Here is a 17,683-nt window from a genome sequence, read left to right as displayed (position 1 = left end):
GGGATTATATATATCCCCATAATAACAACTGGCAGTAAGTGCACCAGGGCGAAGACAAAAACATAACGCCCATCTGGATCCTTCTTTTCCCCGATGCACTCCCACGCCACCATCCGGTGCACCATTAGAGAGACCCCTCTTGAAAAAGTTGTATGACATGAGTGATATGACCATTGTATCCAAGGCTTTTTCAAGTAGTCGAGTCTCTCTTTAACCATATGTGTTTCTTGGATACAGATTATTTTAGCCTGTCATTTTCTAATACCTGTGAAGACCTGTGCACGTTTTAATTGCGAGCCCATACCCCTCACATTCCATAACAAAAAGGTACAGTTGCTAACCATGTTTACCCATTCTTAACCATTCTTTAACCAGGAAGCCTAATTTCTATATCTCTTCTTTTTTTCTTAGTGACCATACTCTCATTTTCCCTCCATTCATCCATTCATCCTTCTTCCACATCCCTTTCCACATTATATAGGTAATTCAACTTGTTTCAGCCTTTCTATTCCTCAACCCCCCCTCCCCCCTCCGACATCTCAGGAGAGGATAAAAAACAGAGGGTTACAAATAAACAACACCCCAAAAAGAAGAGGGAAAAAAAAGAGAAAAATACCGAAATATTGACACTTTACTGTTCTCATAGTGAGTCTCTCCCTTTTGTCTTGCTTTCCGCAGAATCATATCTCTGTCTCTGCAATTCAAAAGTCACACCAACAATGGTCTAGGGGAAAAAACAGGTTTTGGTGATACTGCGGGGACCCTATGCGCCCGTTCCACAGCAAATGCTGTTGATACTTCCATATCTGGAAATTTATTTTTCAGCCATTTCTCAATAAAGTCCTCTGGGTTAAACCCCTCCACTTTTTCCGGAAGACCTATTATTCTTAAATTGTTGCAGCACATCCAATTTTCGAAATCGTCTGTTTTCTGCTGCCATGTAACAATCTGCTTTTCTACTGTTAATATCCTTCTGGGCATATGGGTTACTGTATCTTCCAATTGAGATATCCTATTTTCAACTTCAACCATCCTGTCTCTAATACTTTGCATATCTTGCGTAATCAGTCCTATATCCATTTTTATCTCATCCATTTTACCTGTCAGTCCCACGCTGCTTGCGTGGATGGCCGCCATTAATTGCGCGCTCATCTGCTCCAGTGTCAGCTTAGATGACTTCTCCGGCTTCTCAGACTGGGACTGAGGCCTGCTGGAGTTCTGGATATCCAAAACTGATGGTCGGCCGCTCCTTGTCTGCGGAGGGGTCCGCACGCCATCCGGTTTATCCATCCTTGCATACTCTTTGAGGTGGTCTGCTGCCGACTGTTTGCTGCTCATCTCGCCACCGGGCTTGTTTTCCGGGTTGTGGGTCTCGGTATTAGATACTAATCAGGATACTGTCGGAGACTCAGGCTGAACTCGGAGCTTTCGCTACTCACATCTGGCCGTGTCAGCGGAAGTCATGCCCAAGGTGCCCATAGGCCTACGTGTTGCATCAGCCTGTCACTGTCCTCCAGACCCAGCCAAGATGGCTGCCCCCTTTGTTAGACAGACTTCCTCAGGTAACAGCACCTGGATCTGGGGGATTGTTCCCTACACCTGGATGTGTGGGGCAGCTGGATGTGGACCTCCTGACTTTGTTTGGGTACAGGTAAGGCTTAATGTACACGGAATGTTTTTACAACCTCTCCTGAACTGTTTAATTTGACAGATAGTAACCCACGTTTAAAATGTCCGTTGTGCCGCGTTTACATGCTGCGTTTTGCCACCTTTGCCTTTAGAAGCGTTTGAAAAAAAAAAAAAAAATATATATATATATATATATATATATATATATATATATATATATATATATATATACATATTTTTTTTTCTTAAAATAGCCAGAAATAAAAAATGCCTGTAAATGAAATGCGGCTAAACGCGAGTTACTGCGTTTAGCTGCGTTTGAAATGCCTCTAAACACAGCTTCTGAATGCATTTTTTTGGATTCCAAAAAAAGCCTTTTAAATGCAACTGCCTAAAAACAACTATAAACGAACTTGTGTACATGTACTGATAAGATAACATAGAGGAGAGTTCAGGAGCAGTTGAAAAAAATGTCCAACTGCTCCTAAATGTCTGTTTACCAGCAGCAGTGTACATGAGGCTTAAAGGGATTTTCTAGTAAGAAGCAGTGGATGCTGCCTGGTATCAGTACACACTGTTCTATATCTTGCCTCTCCTGAAACTTCCTCCTCATCTATTTTACAGGATTGAGATGAGGGGGGCATTTCAGTAATCCTCATTGCTCTGGACTGGCCCAAGTGCATGTGGTAAGACACTTATCAGACGCTCTGCCAGAACTTCAGGATCTTTTCTCCCAAGGACCGATTTGCAATGATTTCACTGGCATGACGTTTGAAGCATGGGTTCCAAAGGACAGGGGCATGCTGTGTCTGTGATTTATACAGTGCTGTATGTGGTACAAATCCTTTCCTTACAGCTGGGTTTAGACAAGCCTTTGCCTGAGATCCATCAAGGGACAGGTTTCTGCCTTATCTATCTTTATTCAGGGTCTGTTGGCCCCTCACTCCATGATTAAAACTTTTGTACATGAAGTTTCCCAAGTAGATCCTACTGTGAGTTCCCCTGTGAGTTTGTGAAATCTGAATCTAGTTCTCTCTGCACATCAGAAACCACAATTTAAACCCATTAGATACCTTCCTTTTTCTACTCTCACCAACAGGGTGATATTTTTACCACTTCCATACCAGGCCTATTCTGGCACTCCTCCCCTACATGTAAAAATCATCTTTTTTTGCTAGAAAATTTACTCTGAAACCCCAAAAATTATATGTTTTTTTTTTACAGACCCTAGGGAATAAAATGATGGTTATTGCAACTTTTTAGGGCACACGGTGTTTGCGCAACATTTTTTCAAATACGTTTTTTTGGGGAAAAAAAAGTTTCATGAATTAAAAAATAACAAAACCGTAAAGTTAGCACAATTTTTTTGTATAATGTGAAAGATGATGTTACGCCGAGTAAATAGATACCTAACATGTCATGCTTTAAAATTGTGCGCACTTGTGGAATGACGCCAAACTTTGGTACTTAAAAATCTTGAGGCGACACTTTAATTTTTTTTTTTTTTTTTACAGGTTACCAGTTTAGAGTTAGAGAAGGTCTAGTGCTAGAATTGTTGCTCTTGCTCTAACGCATGCGGCGATATCTCACATGTGTGATTTGAACGCCGTTAACATATGCGGGCGCATTGCGTATGCGTTCGCTTCTGTGTGTGAGCACACGGGGCACTTTAATAGTTTTTTTTTTGTTTATTTTACTTTCATTTTTTTATTTTGTTCACTCTTTAAATTATTTTTTTTTAAATCACTATTATTCCTATTACAAGGAATGGTGCGTGACGGGTACTCTTTATGGAGAGATGTAGGGTCTATAAGACCCCACATCTCTCCTCCAGGCTGGAAAGATTGAAAAAAAAAAATTAATGATCTCTTTCTTTCCAGCCGAGTTCTCGGCTTTGTTTACTACCGGACGTGACGTCCTAACGTCGCGCCTGGGCCTCCAAAGGTCATAGAGATGACTGGGGACCATCTGGTCTCCGGAAATCTCTGATCAACATGCGGCGGCGGCTTCTTTCTCCGGGTCGCCGATTACACGGGTGAACCCAGAGAAGCACCAGAGGACGACGGGAGGGGGGGGGGGGGGCTGTCTTCTCCCGCTGCCTGTAAGAATGATCAAGCGGCTTAACTGCCATTATGATTTTTGTTTGTACAGTGCACAGAATCGCCACTGTAAAAGATGATATCTGAATGGATGATGTCTGCAGCTGCAGGCGTCATTCAGATATCCCAACTCAAAGTCAATGACATCATCTGACGTCCTTGGGAAGCCATCACCTCTGCTAGCATCTAAACTAGTAGCACTACTAGGTGCATGCACTACTTTGAAAAACACACTTCAACCATGCAGTCTGGTGCAGCCAAACACACACTGCTTTCGATCTGCCTTTGGAGTGTTGTCAAAAATCTACTGACACTCACAGCAGATGGCACGCTCAGAGCGTTTGCAATGCAGTGTGCAAAATGTGTACAGAACATGGGTTTCCTGCACCGTGTTCCTGTGTGAATGGGCACTTAGAGCAGTATAAACACAAAAATCATGTTTTACAGCTTAACAATTCTTAAATGTGTTGGCTGCATTAAAAATGTGTTAACAGGAGCTTGGCTTTAATTTGTTAGTTAAGTCCATCTAAATCTGCTAGTGCAGTGGTCGCCAACCTTTTGCACCTCACAGGCCACTTAGCTCACAATTTTGAATCCCTCGTATCACTAACCTGAATTTTACATGCCTTATACACACTATGCTCTGGCTCCCCTCCCCCTGGATCACACAGCTGCCTTATACTGTACACACAATACTCCAGCTTGCTGCCCTCTCAACCCCCTGCACTCTGCATCACACTGCTGCCTTACACAGACTCATCATTGGATCTCACCTCCTTATCCAGCCATGTTCTTGAGCTCCGTGCTCCCTCCGACAGTCTGTGATCAGTGCTGCCATTGAAAGACCCCTCCTGCTCTCTGCACTACTTCCGGCACCTCCCTCTGAGTTCAATGGAGCCAGAACTACAGAGGAGTCATTGGGTATTAATTGGAGGTCGACCGATATATCAGCCGATATTTGGCCTTTAAGAAATCGGCATTTGCCGATTTATTATGCAAATTCGGCCGATTTAATCGCACCGTGCCCCGTCGACCCACAAGTGTTCCTTCTCCCTTTCCCACACTCCATTGGCAGAGCGCAGAGCGGCGCTTGACGCTTGCCAGAGCCGCTGAGTGTGTGAAACTGACATGTGTAACTGAATGCAGAGCGAGACCAGCTGTCAAAATTCAGCATTGATGTCGGGGTGGGCGAGACCCAGCAGCTATCAAACACAAGCCAATGGGATGGGATCTGGGCGGGCCGCTACGTCTATGTGGCCCCTCTCCCTTCTTAAGCAGCCCAATCATTGGCTGGTGTTTGATAGCTGCTGGGTCCCACCCACCCTGGGCCCTGACATCGCCGCTGAATTTTGACAACTGGTCTCTCTCTGCATTTAGATACATATGTCAGTGTTACACTGTATCGGCTCAGTGTGAAACCTGCCAGTGCCAACCAGTGCCACCTGCCAAAGAAAGAAAAAAATTGGCCCAAAATATCAGCCGCAAAAATCAGCATCATATCGGCCGCCCTGATCTTTAAATATCGGCATCGGCCAGAAAAAAAACGCCATATCGGTCGACCTCTAGTATTAATGCGCACTGACAGTATTGACTGTCAGCGCACTTTGAGAACAACATTGTGCGGTATACATCATGATATACACAATGTTGATTTGCGGCAGAACCCATGGGGACCACCAAAATTTTCTTATAGACCGCTGTGCTAGTGCATCTAAAATTACCCTCTTCCTACATTGACAGCAATGCTGTCCAAAGGTGCCTCAGTTTCTCCTCCATCCAGAGTAGAGACACTCTTAAACAGGAAGTGTGTTACTGGCAGGATCACCAGGTGAAATTAAAGAAAAAAAAGCAAAATGAATGCAGCCACTACATTTAAGGATTGTTTGAAAAGCTTTAGGCACACTATACAAGATGCTTTTCGGGCTTTTCAACATCAAGCAACTGCCGTGTTAACATTCTCTAAGTTCTACCAAGTGGACATGGTGGGCTTATCTGATGCCAGCTTCTGACATGAGGTCCTTTAGGTGGCTCTTTGTGCTGTAGTCATTTCACAGTTGTTTTTTTCTTTGAGCAGTTAGCGTTTGCTTGGACTGCTTTTGGATGTCCTGAAGGTGAATGACTTCCTGTATTCATCAATGAAAGAAATAAAGAAAATAGGAGTTTTGTACTCATTGTAAAATCCTTTTCTTGGAGTCTTATGGGAGACACAGGTTTGATCCCTCTGTGTTTATGATCATGCTCTCTGTGCTGGTTTGTTACAAAACTGAGGCATGCTTGTAGTAGGAGGGGATACTCTGAGCTTGGCCTACAATTTTTTTTTTTTTGTTTGCTAGCATCCAATTCTTAGTGTAACCTGAGGGTGATAGATTTCCAGCAATAGACTCTAAGTAAAGGGTTTTACAGTGAATACAATCCTATTTCAGGTAGTCTCCCAGTTGTCCCACATAGAGCCGTTTCATGTTTAATAAGCCAATGGAGGACAGTAACCTTTCTTAACAAACTATTTGCCCCAGCAGTTCAGTTCTGACCCTGAAAAGATTCTCTATGCTTTATACTTTTTATGCTTAAGGCATGATTTTGCTAAACTTGTCCATATAGTCTAAAAAAAAAAAAAATCTGTTTTTGTTCAGTTATTCCAGAAGATACTGTTTATTTACATTGATGTAGGCTTTTCATATTTTGGAATTCTAATCCCTCTAGGAACAAGGACTTTCAGGAAGTGACCCTGGAGAAGGACAGTAAGGTGCTGTTGCACTTTGCTTTGGCATATGGTTTTCGGAACATACAGAATCTGGTTCAGAAGCTAAAAAGAGGACGCTGCAATTACCATTATGTGGAAGTGATGGCCTGTCCTTCAGGTACTGCATCCCCTATAATTAACTTGAGGGGAAAAAAAATAATATTGTTCTTGCTTTCATACAGATTGTTGTAGACACGCATCTCTTTCTGTTTAGAAATTGTTTTCATCAAAATGTCAAAAATGTTATAATTAAAGTGATTGTAAGGCTTCGGTTTTTATTTTTTTTAAATAACAAACATGTCATACCTCCACTGTGCAGGTCAGATCCTCAAGTTCTGGGGTCCCTCAGTGGAGCTGGTAGCTCTTCCCCGCATCGTATACTTCCCTAGAAGAAGCGCTCTCCCGGGGGTGGAGGGGGGGGGGTTACATTGCGGGCACGCTCCCGAGTCCAGCATTCAGTGTCCATAGGCGCTGAATGTACCACTCGGCTCGGCCCCCCCTGCATCATTGGATTTGATTGACAGCAGCGAGAGCCAATGGCTGCGCCACTATCAATCTGTCCAATCAAGAGCTGAGAAGCACGTCTCCGGTGGGGGAATACAGGACTCGGGTGACCAGAAGTTTTTTCACCTTAATGCATAGGATGCAAGGTGAAAAAAACATGAGGGTTTACAACCCCCTTAAGTGTGTTTTATAGCTTTTTTTTTTTTTTTTTTTTGTGCCTGCACTTCAGCACACTTGTTAACTCAAACAATTTAGGTCAAGTTTGGTTCGCCCTCATGTTAATTAATCTTTTCAGCAGGAATCAAACAGTGAATATGAAGGGCCAACCTTTCCTAACATTTTATTTTTTTTTTTGGACTGGAGAGAGGAGGGAATACAAATTCTGCTATTGGTGTCCTTCAATGGAGACATTTCTACTTACTTTATGTCCCTCAGTCGTTGGAACATAAAAGGATGAGCAAAAGCAGCAAAAAGAAAGAAAAAGAAAAGAAGTTCTAAGCCTTTCTCCTTGGGACAAAATAAAAAATAAAATTGGGCTGGAGTACAAGTCTTAACTTTTACATTAATGAGTCTTCGAAGTTCCATATGCAGTTATGCTAAACAGGGTATAACATTATGCAAACTCATTAAGTTCTTGCATTTCATGAACTGACATTTGGTAGTTATGCACAACATATCTTTCTTCTATTTAGAGAATACCCTGAAAGCAGTGCTGGATTTACTATTAGGTCACACAATCTTTATTCACCTGATCAAATTGCTTAGCCCTTGTGATGTACAGTGGGTATAGAAATGAATCACCCCTTTTAAAATATTCACATTTTGTTGCTTTGCAACTTGAAATGAAGACAGACACAGTTTTTGTTTTACCCAGCAGTATTATACTATCTTAGCACTTTTAGAAGTGCAACTTATAACATCCAAGTGAAAGATTTAACACCAACATGTCAGAAAAAAAATTGAAAAAACAGAATGACTGATTTGAAAAAAGGATCCCTCCTTTGTCAGTATTTTGTTGAACTACCTTTTGCTTTAATTACAGCCTTTCGTCTGTTGGGATATGTCTTCTAACTTTACACATCTAGACTTTGCAATATTTGCCCACTCTTCTTTTCAGAAATGTCTAGGTTAAGTTAAATTTGATAGTGGCCATTTGTGGACTGCAGTCTTCAAGTCATTCCACAGATTTTCCTTGTCAAAATAGTTTTATTGAGTACGGAGATTATGTACAGATAACATTGAATAATAACATACATTCAGTATAAGGAAGCTCATTTTACAATTAAAGAATAGTTAATTTATTAATAATATCGTAAAACAAGACAATCTATTCTAACACAAGGCAATATATTTTAAAAGGAAATAAAGAAATAGGAGAGAAAAAGAACTTTGGAGTCTTTGTCCATTTCAAAAGAATAGAATTAAATGAGTTATGTAAGTTCTGCTACATCGTTTGCCTTGTTTTATTTCTATTTCTAGACAATAATTGAGATTATTATTTAAATATCAATTAGAGCTTCAATATCATAGAATAATATAGTATAAGGAAATGAAAGGATAGAAAGTATAGTAGGAAGGGGAGAAGAGAAGAAGGTTAAGGGAAAGAATCCGCGAGGTCAGGCCGAAAGTCACCACAACAACTAGGGCTGAAATATAGCCTATATCTTGTTATCACAACTACCATGGCAGTAGAACACTCTTGTCTAGGGTTGGCATGGAATATGTAATCCAAGGCTGCCATATTACCTCAAATCTGGGGATCGTGTCCAATTCTATAGCTATCATCTAGGCATGAGTCATATAGTAATTCATTTTAGCTTTTGCTTCATTTATATCTAATGTTGGTGATTTCCAAGATTTTGCTAAAGTCTGTTTAGCTGCTGTGAAGAGATATACCAACAATTTGAATTGGGTATGCGTTATGAATTCAGGTTTTAAGTTGAGAAGGGCCATTGCTGGATCGAAAGGGATTGTTTTCCCAATAAGGTTAGTTGCGATGTTAAAAATTCCCCTCCAGAATATTTGAGCTAATGGACATGACCACCAGATATGAAGGTATGTGCCAGGGTCCAAACAACCCCGAAAACATTGCGCCGAATAATTTTGCACATATTTTGCTACTCTAGTAGGTACTAGATACCAGCGTGTTAAAACTTTATAATTAGCCTCAACTGCCAATATATTAGGGGAAGCTGTTTTTGTTGTTGACCATATTTGTTTCCAATCTGAATCATCAAAAGTACGCTCAAGGTCCTCTTCCCATTTCTGGACATAGGATAATTTGTCTTTACTGGAATGAACCAGCAGGTGAGAAAATATAGTAGAGATTGTGCCTCTAGCATGCGGATCTTTTTTACAAACTTCTTCGAAACTAGTCATATGTGTTAATGGGGATGTGGTAGACACTAAGGGTGCAAAGAAATTTTTAATTTGGAAGTATCTAAATAATTCCGACTGCGGTAGACCATATCTCTCACAAAGGGTTGAAAAAGGGATGAATGATGAGGAATGTACAAATTTATACATACACAGTACGTCTCTAGATACCCATTCTTTAAAGGAATTAGGGAATATCCATGCTGGATAGAAAGCAGGATTTTTATAGAATGACAACATCGGGTTATGAGATGATTGTAAATGGTTATTCTTTTTGAATCTATCCCAAAGAGAAATGTAGTGTTTAGTAATTAGATTCTTTAGGTCTATGCGATCTTTTGGAGTGATCCATAGTAAGTTTGATATTGGAATAGGATCGCATTCTGTGGCTTCAATATGTACCCATAACGGGGTCTCCTGATACGCATGATATTTAGCCAGGCTTGCTATGTGTGCAGCCCTATAGGAATACGCAAAATTAGGGCAACCTAGGCCTCCGTTTAATTTTGGGAGATATAGTGTATGTAGTTGTATGCGTGGTTTGGAGGAACCCCATATGTATGACGATGTTTTCCTTTGTAATATTCTTAGGTGATAAGCTGGAATAGGAATTGGTAATACTCTGAATAAGTACAGTAATTTCGGTAGTATCGTCATTTTTACCGCGTTGATTCTTCCGAACCACGATAATGGAATATGAGACCATGATTTCATTAAGTTTGATAATTGTTTTCAAATTAGAGGGTAATTAACTGAAAATAGATCTGCTAATGATGCTGTAAGATGTATGCCTGAGTATGGGATTGATCTGTTCGACCATGTGAAAGGAAGACTAATTTTAGCTGAAGTCAGTTCAATGTTAAAAAGAGATATGTTCAATGCTAAACATTTTTTAGGGTTTATGTATAAACCAGAAATGTTAGCAAATTTATTGAGAATTGGGATTAGGTTTGGGCCTGACACTTGTGGAGATGAAAGAAATTCCACAGATTTTCAATGTGGTTTTTAAGTCTGGGCTCTGACTTTTTTCCCCTTTATGGGCAAAAAATGTGGTTATTTCTGATCTGTGCTTTGGGCCATTGTCATGCTGGAAAGTAAACCTTGTTCTCATTGACAACTTTCTGGCAGAGGGCAACAGATTTTCCACAAGAATTTGATGGTATTTTGCCCCATCCATTTTTCCTTCTATCCTAACAAGTGCCCCAGTCCCTGCTGCAGAGAAACACCCCCATAACAGGATATTACCACCTCCATGCCTTACTGTAGGAATGGTGTTATTTGGATGGTGAGCTGTATTGGATTTCCACCAGACATATATGGTTTGGCGTTAAGGGCCAAATAATACATTTTAATCTCCTCTGACCATAACCCCTTTTTTCATGTGGGCTCAGAATCTTCAAGGTGCATTTTGGCAAAGCTTAGTCGTGACTGCATGTGACCTTTCTTGAGGAGTGGGTTTTTTCTTGCAACCCTCCCATACAAGCCACATTTGTGGAGAATTGGTGGTGTCACATGCACACAATGACCACTCTGTCATAAATTCCTGCAACTGCTTCAGAGTTGCTGTAGGCCTCCTGGTGACCTCTCTAAACCAGTTTCCTCCTGACTCTTTCATCCCGTTTTCGAGCAACGTTCTGATGCAGGGAGGGTCTGTGTTGTACCAAATACCTTCCACTTCTTAATAATAGACTTTACTGTGTTTCTAGGCATTGATAAAGCCTTTGACCTTTTTTTTGTATCCATCTCCTGACTTGTCTGTCCACAACTTTATCCCAGAGATCTTTTGACAATGCCTTGCCACCCATAGTTGATTGTTTCTGTTGCACCACCAGAAACTGAAATGCTCCAGGAAAGTTCTTTTCATGCTAAGCTAATCAAAATGACCACAGCTGATCACAGATGAAAGTCAAATGGCTTTGTGCCATTGAAAAGGCAATTAGCTACACCTGATTGAGATTACAAGTCATTTTTAGGAGGGGGGATCCTTTTTACAATTTGGTGATTCTGGTTTTGAAAATTTTTTTTTTACATTTTTTCTGACCTGTTGGTGTTATATCTTTCACTTGGATGTTATATCTTTCACTTGGATGTTATATCTTTCACTGAGTAAATACAGTTTGATTTATCCAACTGTATGTGTTCATTTCAGGCTGCAAAGCAACAAAATGTGATTTTTTTTTTTTTTAAAGGGGGATGATTCTTTTCTATACCCACTGTAATTGTGTGTGCTTTTGACACTCTAGAACTGTCTTAGTGGTAAGTCAATCTGTGTTATCAGGGTAGGTCTTTCTAGCACAGTCCTGATCTTTTGCATATAAATCAATTTTCTTTGCACAGCTTCATGAGGCCTTCTAATAGGGCAGTGTAGAGGAGAAAATACTTGATATTTTGTATTGTCTTCTCTGAACACAGTGTCTTTTTTCTTTCAGGCTGCTTGAATGGAGGAGGACAGATCCGAGCAGAAGGAGAACCTAGTAAGGACTTGCTGGAGAGGGTGGAACAGCTTTACAGTTCTGTAAGAAATGAGTTACCAGAGAAGAATGAGAGAGTGAAGGAACTTTATGAACAGTGGCTTGGAGGGAGAGGTGGTCTCAAGGTCGAAGAGGCCTTACTTACACAGTATCATGCAGTAGAGAAAATTACCTCTGGACTCAGCATTAAATGGTGATTGGAGGATGCAGTCATCATTCTTTGCAGCATATGTTATAGACCACAAACACTTTTTAATTGTAGGTTATATAAAAGTCCAAGCATATAATGCAATCTAAAAAGTGAGTGCCTTGATGTTCTTGAAATGCCTATGGCTAAGAGGACGCGATGGAACTTAACAGCTGGCCACAGGTTGGCACTGTACTGTGTTGGACGGTGTAAGGAATACAGATTTCTATCATTTCCATGTCATCTGCCATGTTTAAAGTTAGAAAAACTTTTCCAACTCCTGATCTGATCCATCATTGCTCTATATTATGGTGTTTATCTCAGGTTCTTTGAGACTTTCTCACTTTTTGCACTAAAACATGTTTTGCAAACTAGATTTCAGAAAGTAATGCTTATACCATATGTCTTGTGTTGTGTTATATTTTTTTTTTTGTGAGTGTATAATTTATGCTCTAGATAAAGATTTATAATATCTTGTTTAGCTGAGTTTTGTGTGACAATATTTTATGGTCTATATAATGTGTAATATAATGTTTAGCTGAGTTTTGCATGACAATATCTTTAGATATGAATAGTCCATTTAGTTCAGGCTCAATATATCTGTGTGCCGGTTGCATAAATTCTAATTACTTCATGATGAGAAAATCCTAGCCATTGCCAGTCTTGCAGGGTAATGCAGTAAAAAGTGCAGAGCAATAGGGTTATGTAAAGTTCATAATGCTAAACTTCAGGCAGATATGAAAGGCACACATTTAATGCGCCCCATATTCATTCATTATGTTTTAGATACAACTAATGTAAGTTCCTAAATTTGACTTGGTATTGGCCTCTTGCAATACTTTATACCTTCTGTCCCCAACCTTTTTGGCACCAGGGATTGGTTGTGTGGAAGAAGTGGGGTTTTTCTTCTCCCAAGGACTGGGGTTGGGTTGTTAGTGCTTCAATCTTCCTGACACCATGGTGACAAGGTCAACACAGCCACTGTTACTTTCCACTATAAAGCCTGTCACCGGATGCATTTTACTTTTTACTTGCCACTATAAAGCCTGCCACCAGATGCAGCGTGTCACTTGCCACTATAAAGCCTGCCACCAGATGCAGCGTGTCACTTGCCACTATAAAGCCTGCCACCAGATGCAGCGTGTTACTTGCCACTATAAAGCCTGCCACCAGATGCAGCGTGTTACTTGCCACTATAAAGCCTGCCACCAAATGCAGCGTGTTACTTGCCATTATAAAGCCTGCCACCAGATGCAGAGTGTCACTTGCCACTATAAAGCCTGCCACCAGATGCAGCGTGTCACTTGCCACTGTAGCCTGCCACCAGATGCGGTATCAGGGTTTTCTCTGTGCAGCGAGTGAAACCTGTCTATATATGGCTATGCAGCCTCTCCCCAGCACTACCACCTCAGGCATCTGGCATTAGATTTTCAAGGAGCAGGAAACCTACAACTGCCACATGCGCAGTTGACAGTAGGGTTCCCCTCCTATAAGAGTCCAGTGCTCTGCTGATGGTCACAGTGTGAAGGAATGTGATGTAGATAATAATAATAGTAATCTGAAAATGTCTATTTTCTTATGTGCATACATATTTTTCTCCTTACTCATTATATAAGTATACAGGTTTGCTCTGTTCCTATATTTTCTCAAGATGGCGGGTACCCCCTACATCCCACACATCAGAAGAACGCGGAACTGAAGATAAGACCAAAGACAGCCAAACCTCGTTATGAAAATTCTCCATGTTTTTTATCTTCTTAACCAATGAGATGTACCTATTAGACTAACATAGCAATGACGTATTTGTGTGTATAAAACATTAACACCGCCTTGAATAAATTAGAAGTGTAACAGTAATGCTGTGAGCGTGTCTCAGAGTGTTTACTTTTATATGCATGCATATCAACACTTTCAAAATTAGAGACAGCAGCAGATAACCTTGGGCTCGATTGGAGCTCTTAATCATTTCCATAACAGATGGTGCCGAAACCCGGGACCTCAGGCTACAGTCGAAGTTATACCGCGACAAGCATTCGGGCGTTAACTGATTAATGAGAGTGGGGTTTGCGCAGCCCTAACAGTACCGGTGAGTTGATTTATATTCTTACCACTGTACGACTCTCTTATCTTTCGGTTGACGGCTGGATTCTGTCGGTATGCTGAGACTGTCTTAGAGGCAGGTATTTCCTCGCCTGAGGTTGTTTTAACGAACCTGCCAATGGGTTTCTGCTGACTGTATTTTTTGTTCACTGTCTGCCATTCTTTGGGCTGCGAAACTCAGCAGTCTAAAAGTGCTACATGTGTGATTGTGGCAGTCGGTTATAGGACGGGTTATTCAAGGATTTGTCGGATCTTTAAAAAGAAATCTCAGCTGCTGGCATTGCAGTCTGAAAGCATTACAGATGTGTCACCCCCAGATGTGCTGTCGGCCTCTGGGAGGTAACTGTAATGAATGACGGCCTATAACTGGATTGTGAAGAGGGTGGTCTGCCCTTGTGAGGTTACCTTAGCCTGCTGAAATTTTGCAGTTCGAAGAGTGGCAGGTGTAATGTCCTGTCGTGATTGTATTTGTGGTTTATTGTTTGCTATACATGAGAGGGGGGGGGGGGACTGGTTAAGGTCGGAGGGGGGGCTGCCCGGGGGATCTGTTGGGTCGCGGGCCGTAGCTCCTCACTACCCCTGATGTGTTTGTTCTTGTTCTGAGATTAACCGTACATTAGTCTTATGAGCCCCCACCGAAGGAATTTGCTGATAAGAACGCTGAGAAAAATATTAACCCCTTGGTTGTACTAGAGAAAAGAAAGTGATATTGCAAAGAAGATGTTGAAATAGTTAACAAAGTTGAAAGAAGTGGCGAAAGTTATGTTGCTGAAGAAAACAGGGAGAAAAATCCTGTGTGATAAAGAAAATTGGATAAAGGAAGTTAAGAAAGATGGCGATTGTATTATGTATGTGTATCACAGAGCTGATGATATGTTGGAACTTGAAACAAAGGAGGGGAGGGACAGCACTGCCCTCCGTCTAACAACCACTCCTTTCTCACCACCCAAGCACAACCCACTGTGACAACTCAGCCCGGCGGCCATCTTAGTGCACCCATGCCTTCACTTTCTACCCAGTCCAGTGCACTTCCTGCCGGCGGCCATCTTGGTACACCCAGTAAGCTTAAACAGCCTGTACCCAGCCCTCCCTGTTTTAAACCAAGATGGTTCATACCACACACCTGTCTTCCCCAATACGGGAGCATCACATTCCCAAGCCGGATATGTTAATGATGAAGAAGCATCTGAGTGGGAAGCCCGACAGCAGTCAGCAAGGCCACCCACTGATTTAACCCCCAATCCGGCTCCAGACTCTCAGTTCCGAGAGGATCTCAAACACATGCTGGCAACCGTAAAGAACAGTGCCCCTTGCCAGCCCCTGCCCCAACAACAGTCTCGGTTACCAGAAGGGGCACCAGTGATGTATGTTGCTTTTACTCTATTACAAGCAGCGGCCTTAGTGACAAGTCTGCCTGACCCAGAGAAGCAGCCAATTCCCTTCTACCACAGGATAGTGCAGATACAAGAAACTTACTCAGCTGCCTGGAGAGACTTGATCAGCCTATGCCAAATCAAAGCAGGATATGTCTTTTGGCCAGTCATGCAGATGGCCTTCAATGATGTCTGCCTGACAAATGCCACTTCCTACACCTCAGGCGTGGAGTTCTGTGCACAACTCCACGACTGGGCAAAGGAGAAGTTGACGGATCAGAAGACCACAATCCAAGATATTACCCAAGATAAAGGGGAGTCTGTGAAGAAGTATCATGCTAGACTCATAAAGGCACACACACACACATGTTATCAACTGCTTTTGTTTCAGGGCTCAGAGAGGATATCAGAAAAGGCCTGATGGTGGCCCGCCCTGAATACCATTCAATGAAAATGTCTGATTTATTGTTGGTGACCAGAGGTATAGAAAATCAAAAAGGTAAAAAACCAACGCCCCTCATGGTAACCCATGACGAAGATCCCGCCTACACTAGTCCACCACCACTGCTCAATACCAGGGAAAGGATCATCTGTTACAACTGTGGGAAACGGGGTCACTTCAGAAAAGAATGCAGAGCCCCAAGATGTCCCAGATTGACAGGGGTGCAGCCAAAAGTGTGTTGAGGGCGGTGAACCTGCCTAATAATTCTTTCCTTTCCACTTCCTGATTTGCTTGCCAGATTTGTGGTGTCCTCTACATGTCCCTTGAATCTACTAGGAGCTGATGTGTTGTCCAGACTACAGGCCTCAATCAGGACACGCCTGAAGGGGGGATGAAGTTACATACTCCCCTATCTTTAGAAGACTAATCTGCTTTGTGTTCTCTGTCTCTCCTGATGACACTTAATGAAGAAAAAAACTTCAAGTTCAATACTGCAGGAAGTACTTGACAGAATCCCTGCGTGCCTATGGTCCACAGGACCGGAAGACAACGGTCACTTAAAGGTGCCACCAGTTTCAGTCAAGCTAAAAGAGGGCGCATCATTGCCCCGGAAACCACACAATAACCCCAAGAAGAGAATCCTAAAAAGAGAACCAGGTACCTACTGTGGATGCCTTTGACTGCAAAATACCTCACAGAGGTGGACCTTACAAACGTTTTCTTCAGTGTCCACCCTCACCCCTCCTGCTGGTACCTTTTTGCATTCATCCACGGAAAGAAACGGCAACATACCTAAACAGTTGTGCCACAAGGGGCACAGAACTTTCCAAGCCAGTTTGCAAAAGCTATGGCTATCATCCTTGACACATGACAAGAGGAACACCCGGAAGTGATTCTCTTCCAACATGTTGATGACCTTCTCTTTTGTGCAGCTGACTTACCCCCTGTTGAAGTCACCTCAGAAAGCCTGTTGTGCTATCTTGCCAACCAGGGGTGCAGAGCCTCAAAGCCCAAATTGCAGTGGTGCTCAACACCTGTCATTTTCCTTGGACTAATTTCCTAGTGCAGAGCATGGATTCCAGAAGCCTTCCTACTGATGCTCTGCAATCAGACCCCTTCCAGATGTCTCCTGAAGAAATATCTAAGTTTGAGGCCCTTAAGTGCGCCACCCCCGGCGCTAGGGCTCCCAGCCTACGGCAAAATGCTCAAGTTCCTTGTATCCGAACGTCTGGGACATGCTGCAGGTGTACTCACCCAATCACACGGCATCAGCCTACTCCCCATAGGATATTATTCCTGTCGGCTGGATGCGGTAGCAAGAGGAGGCCTATTGTGTCTGTGAGCTGGCTTTGCTACACAAGCCTTGCTTGACAAAACTTTGAACTTGGTCTTCGGACACTGCCTCGTTGTGCTTGCCCCCCATGATGTTGTTGCCATATTCAACAAAGGTCCAGCCGAAACACTTGTCCACTACCAGACACTTGAGACTCCTGTGTTCCCTCCTACTGGACAGCATTACTCTATTAAGTTGTCAAACACTGAACCCTACCACCCTTCTTCCACTTCTCGAGGGGGGGAAAGGAGGAGGAGGAGTAGAGTCTTGACTTGTCACCCCATGACCACACAGGACACGCGGTCACCACTGAAAACACTGTTCTACAAGCTGAAGCCTTAACACCGGTGATGTCTACACAGGAGGCAGAGCTATAAGCACTTACTACAGCACGTAAATGGGCAGAGGGAAAAAGAGCCAACATTCATA

At 42.2% G+C, this 17,683-nt stretch overlaps 1 protein-coding gene across 1 annotated transcript in view; it reads left to right on the top strand.

Moving 5' to 3' along the window:
• CIAO3 (cytosolic iron-sulfur assembly component 3) overlaps positions 1-12,487 on the top strand; it is a 67,055-nt gene extending 54,568 nt beyond the window's left edge. The window contains exons 10-11 of the mRNA XM_073615951.1: positions 6,429-6,586; positions 11,778-12,487. Of these exons, the coding sequence (XP_073472052.1) occupies positions 6,429-6,586; positions 11,778-12,016 (397 nt within the window). The 3' untranslated portion in view covers positions 12,017-12,487. The remainder of the gene's footprint in view (positions 1-6,428; positions 6,587-11,777) is intronic.
• The last annotated feature ends 5,196 nt before the right edge of the window (positions 12,488-17,683 follow it).

Source organism: Aquarana catesbeiana, linkage group LG02 (assembly GCF_042186555.1).
Source record: "Aquarana catesbeiana isolate 2022-GZ linkage group LG02, ASM4218655v1, whole genome shotgun sequence".
Classification (NCBI taxonomy): Eukaryota; Metazoa; Chordata; class Amphibia; order Anura; family Ranidae; genus Aquarana; species Aquarana catesbeiana.
This window is presented reverse-complemented; position numbering and strand designations above follow the sequence as displayed.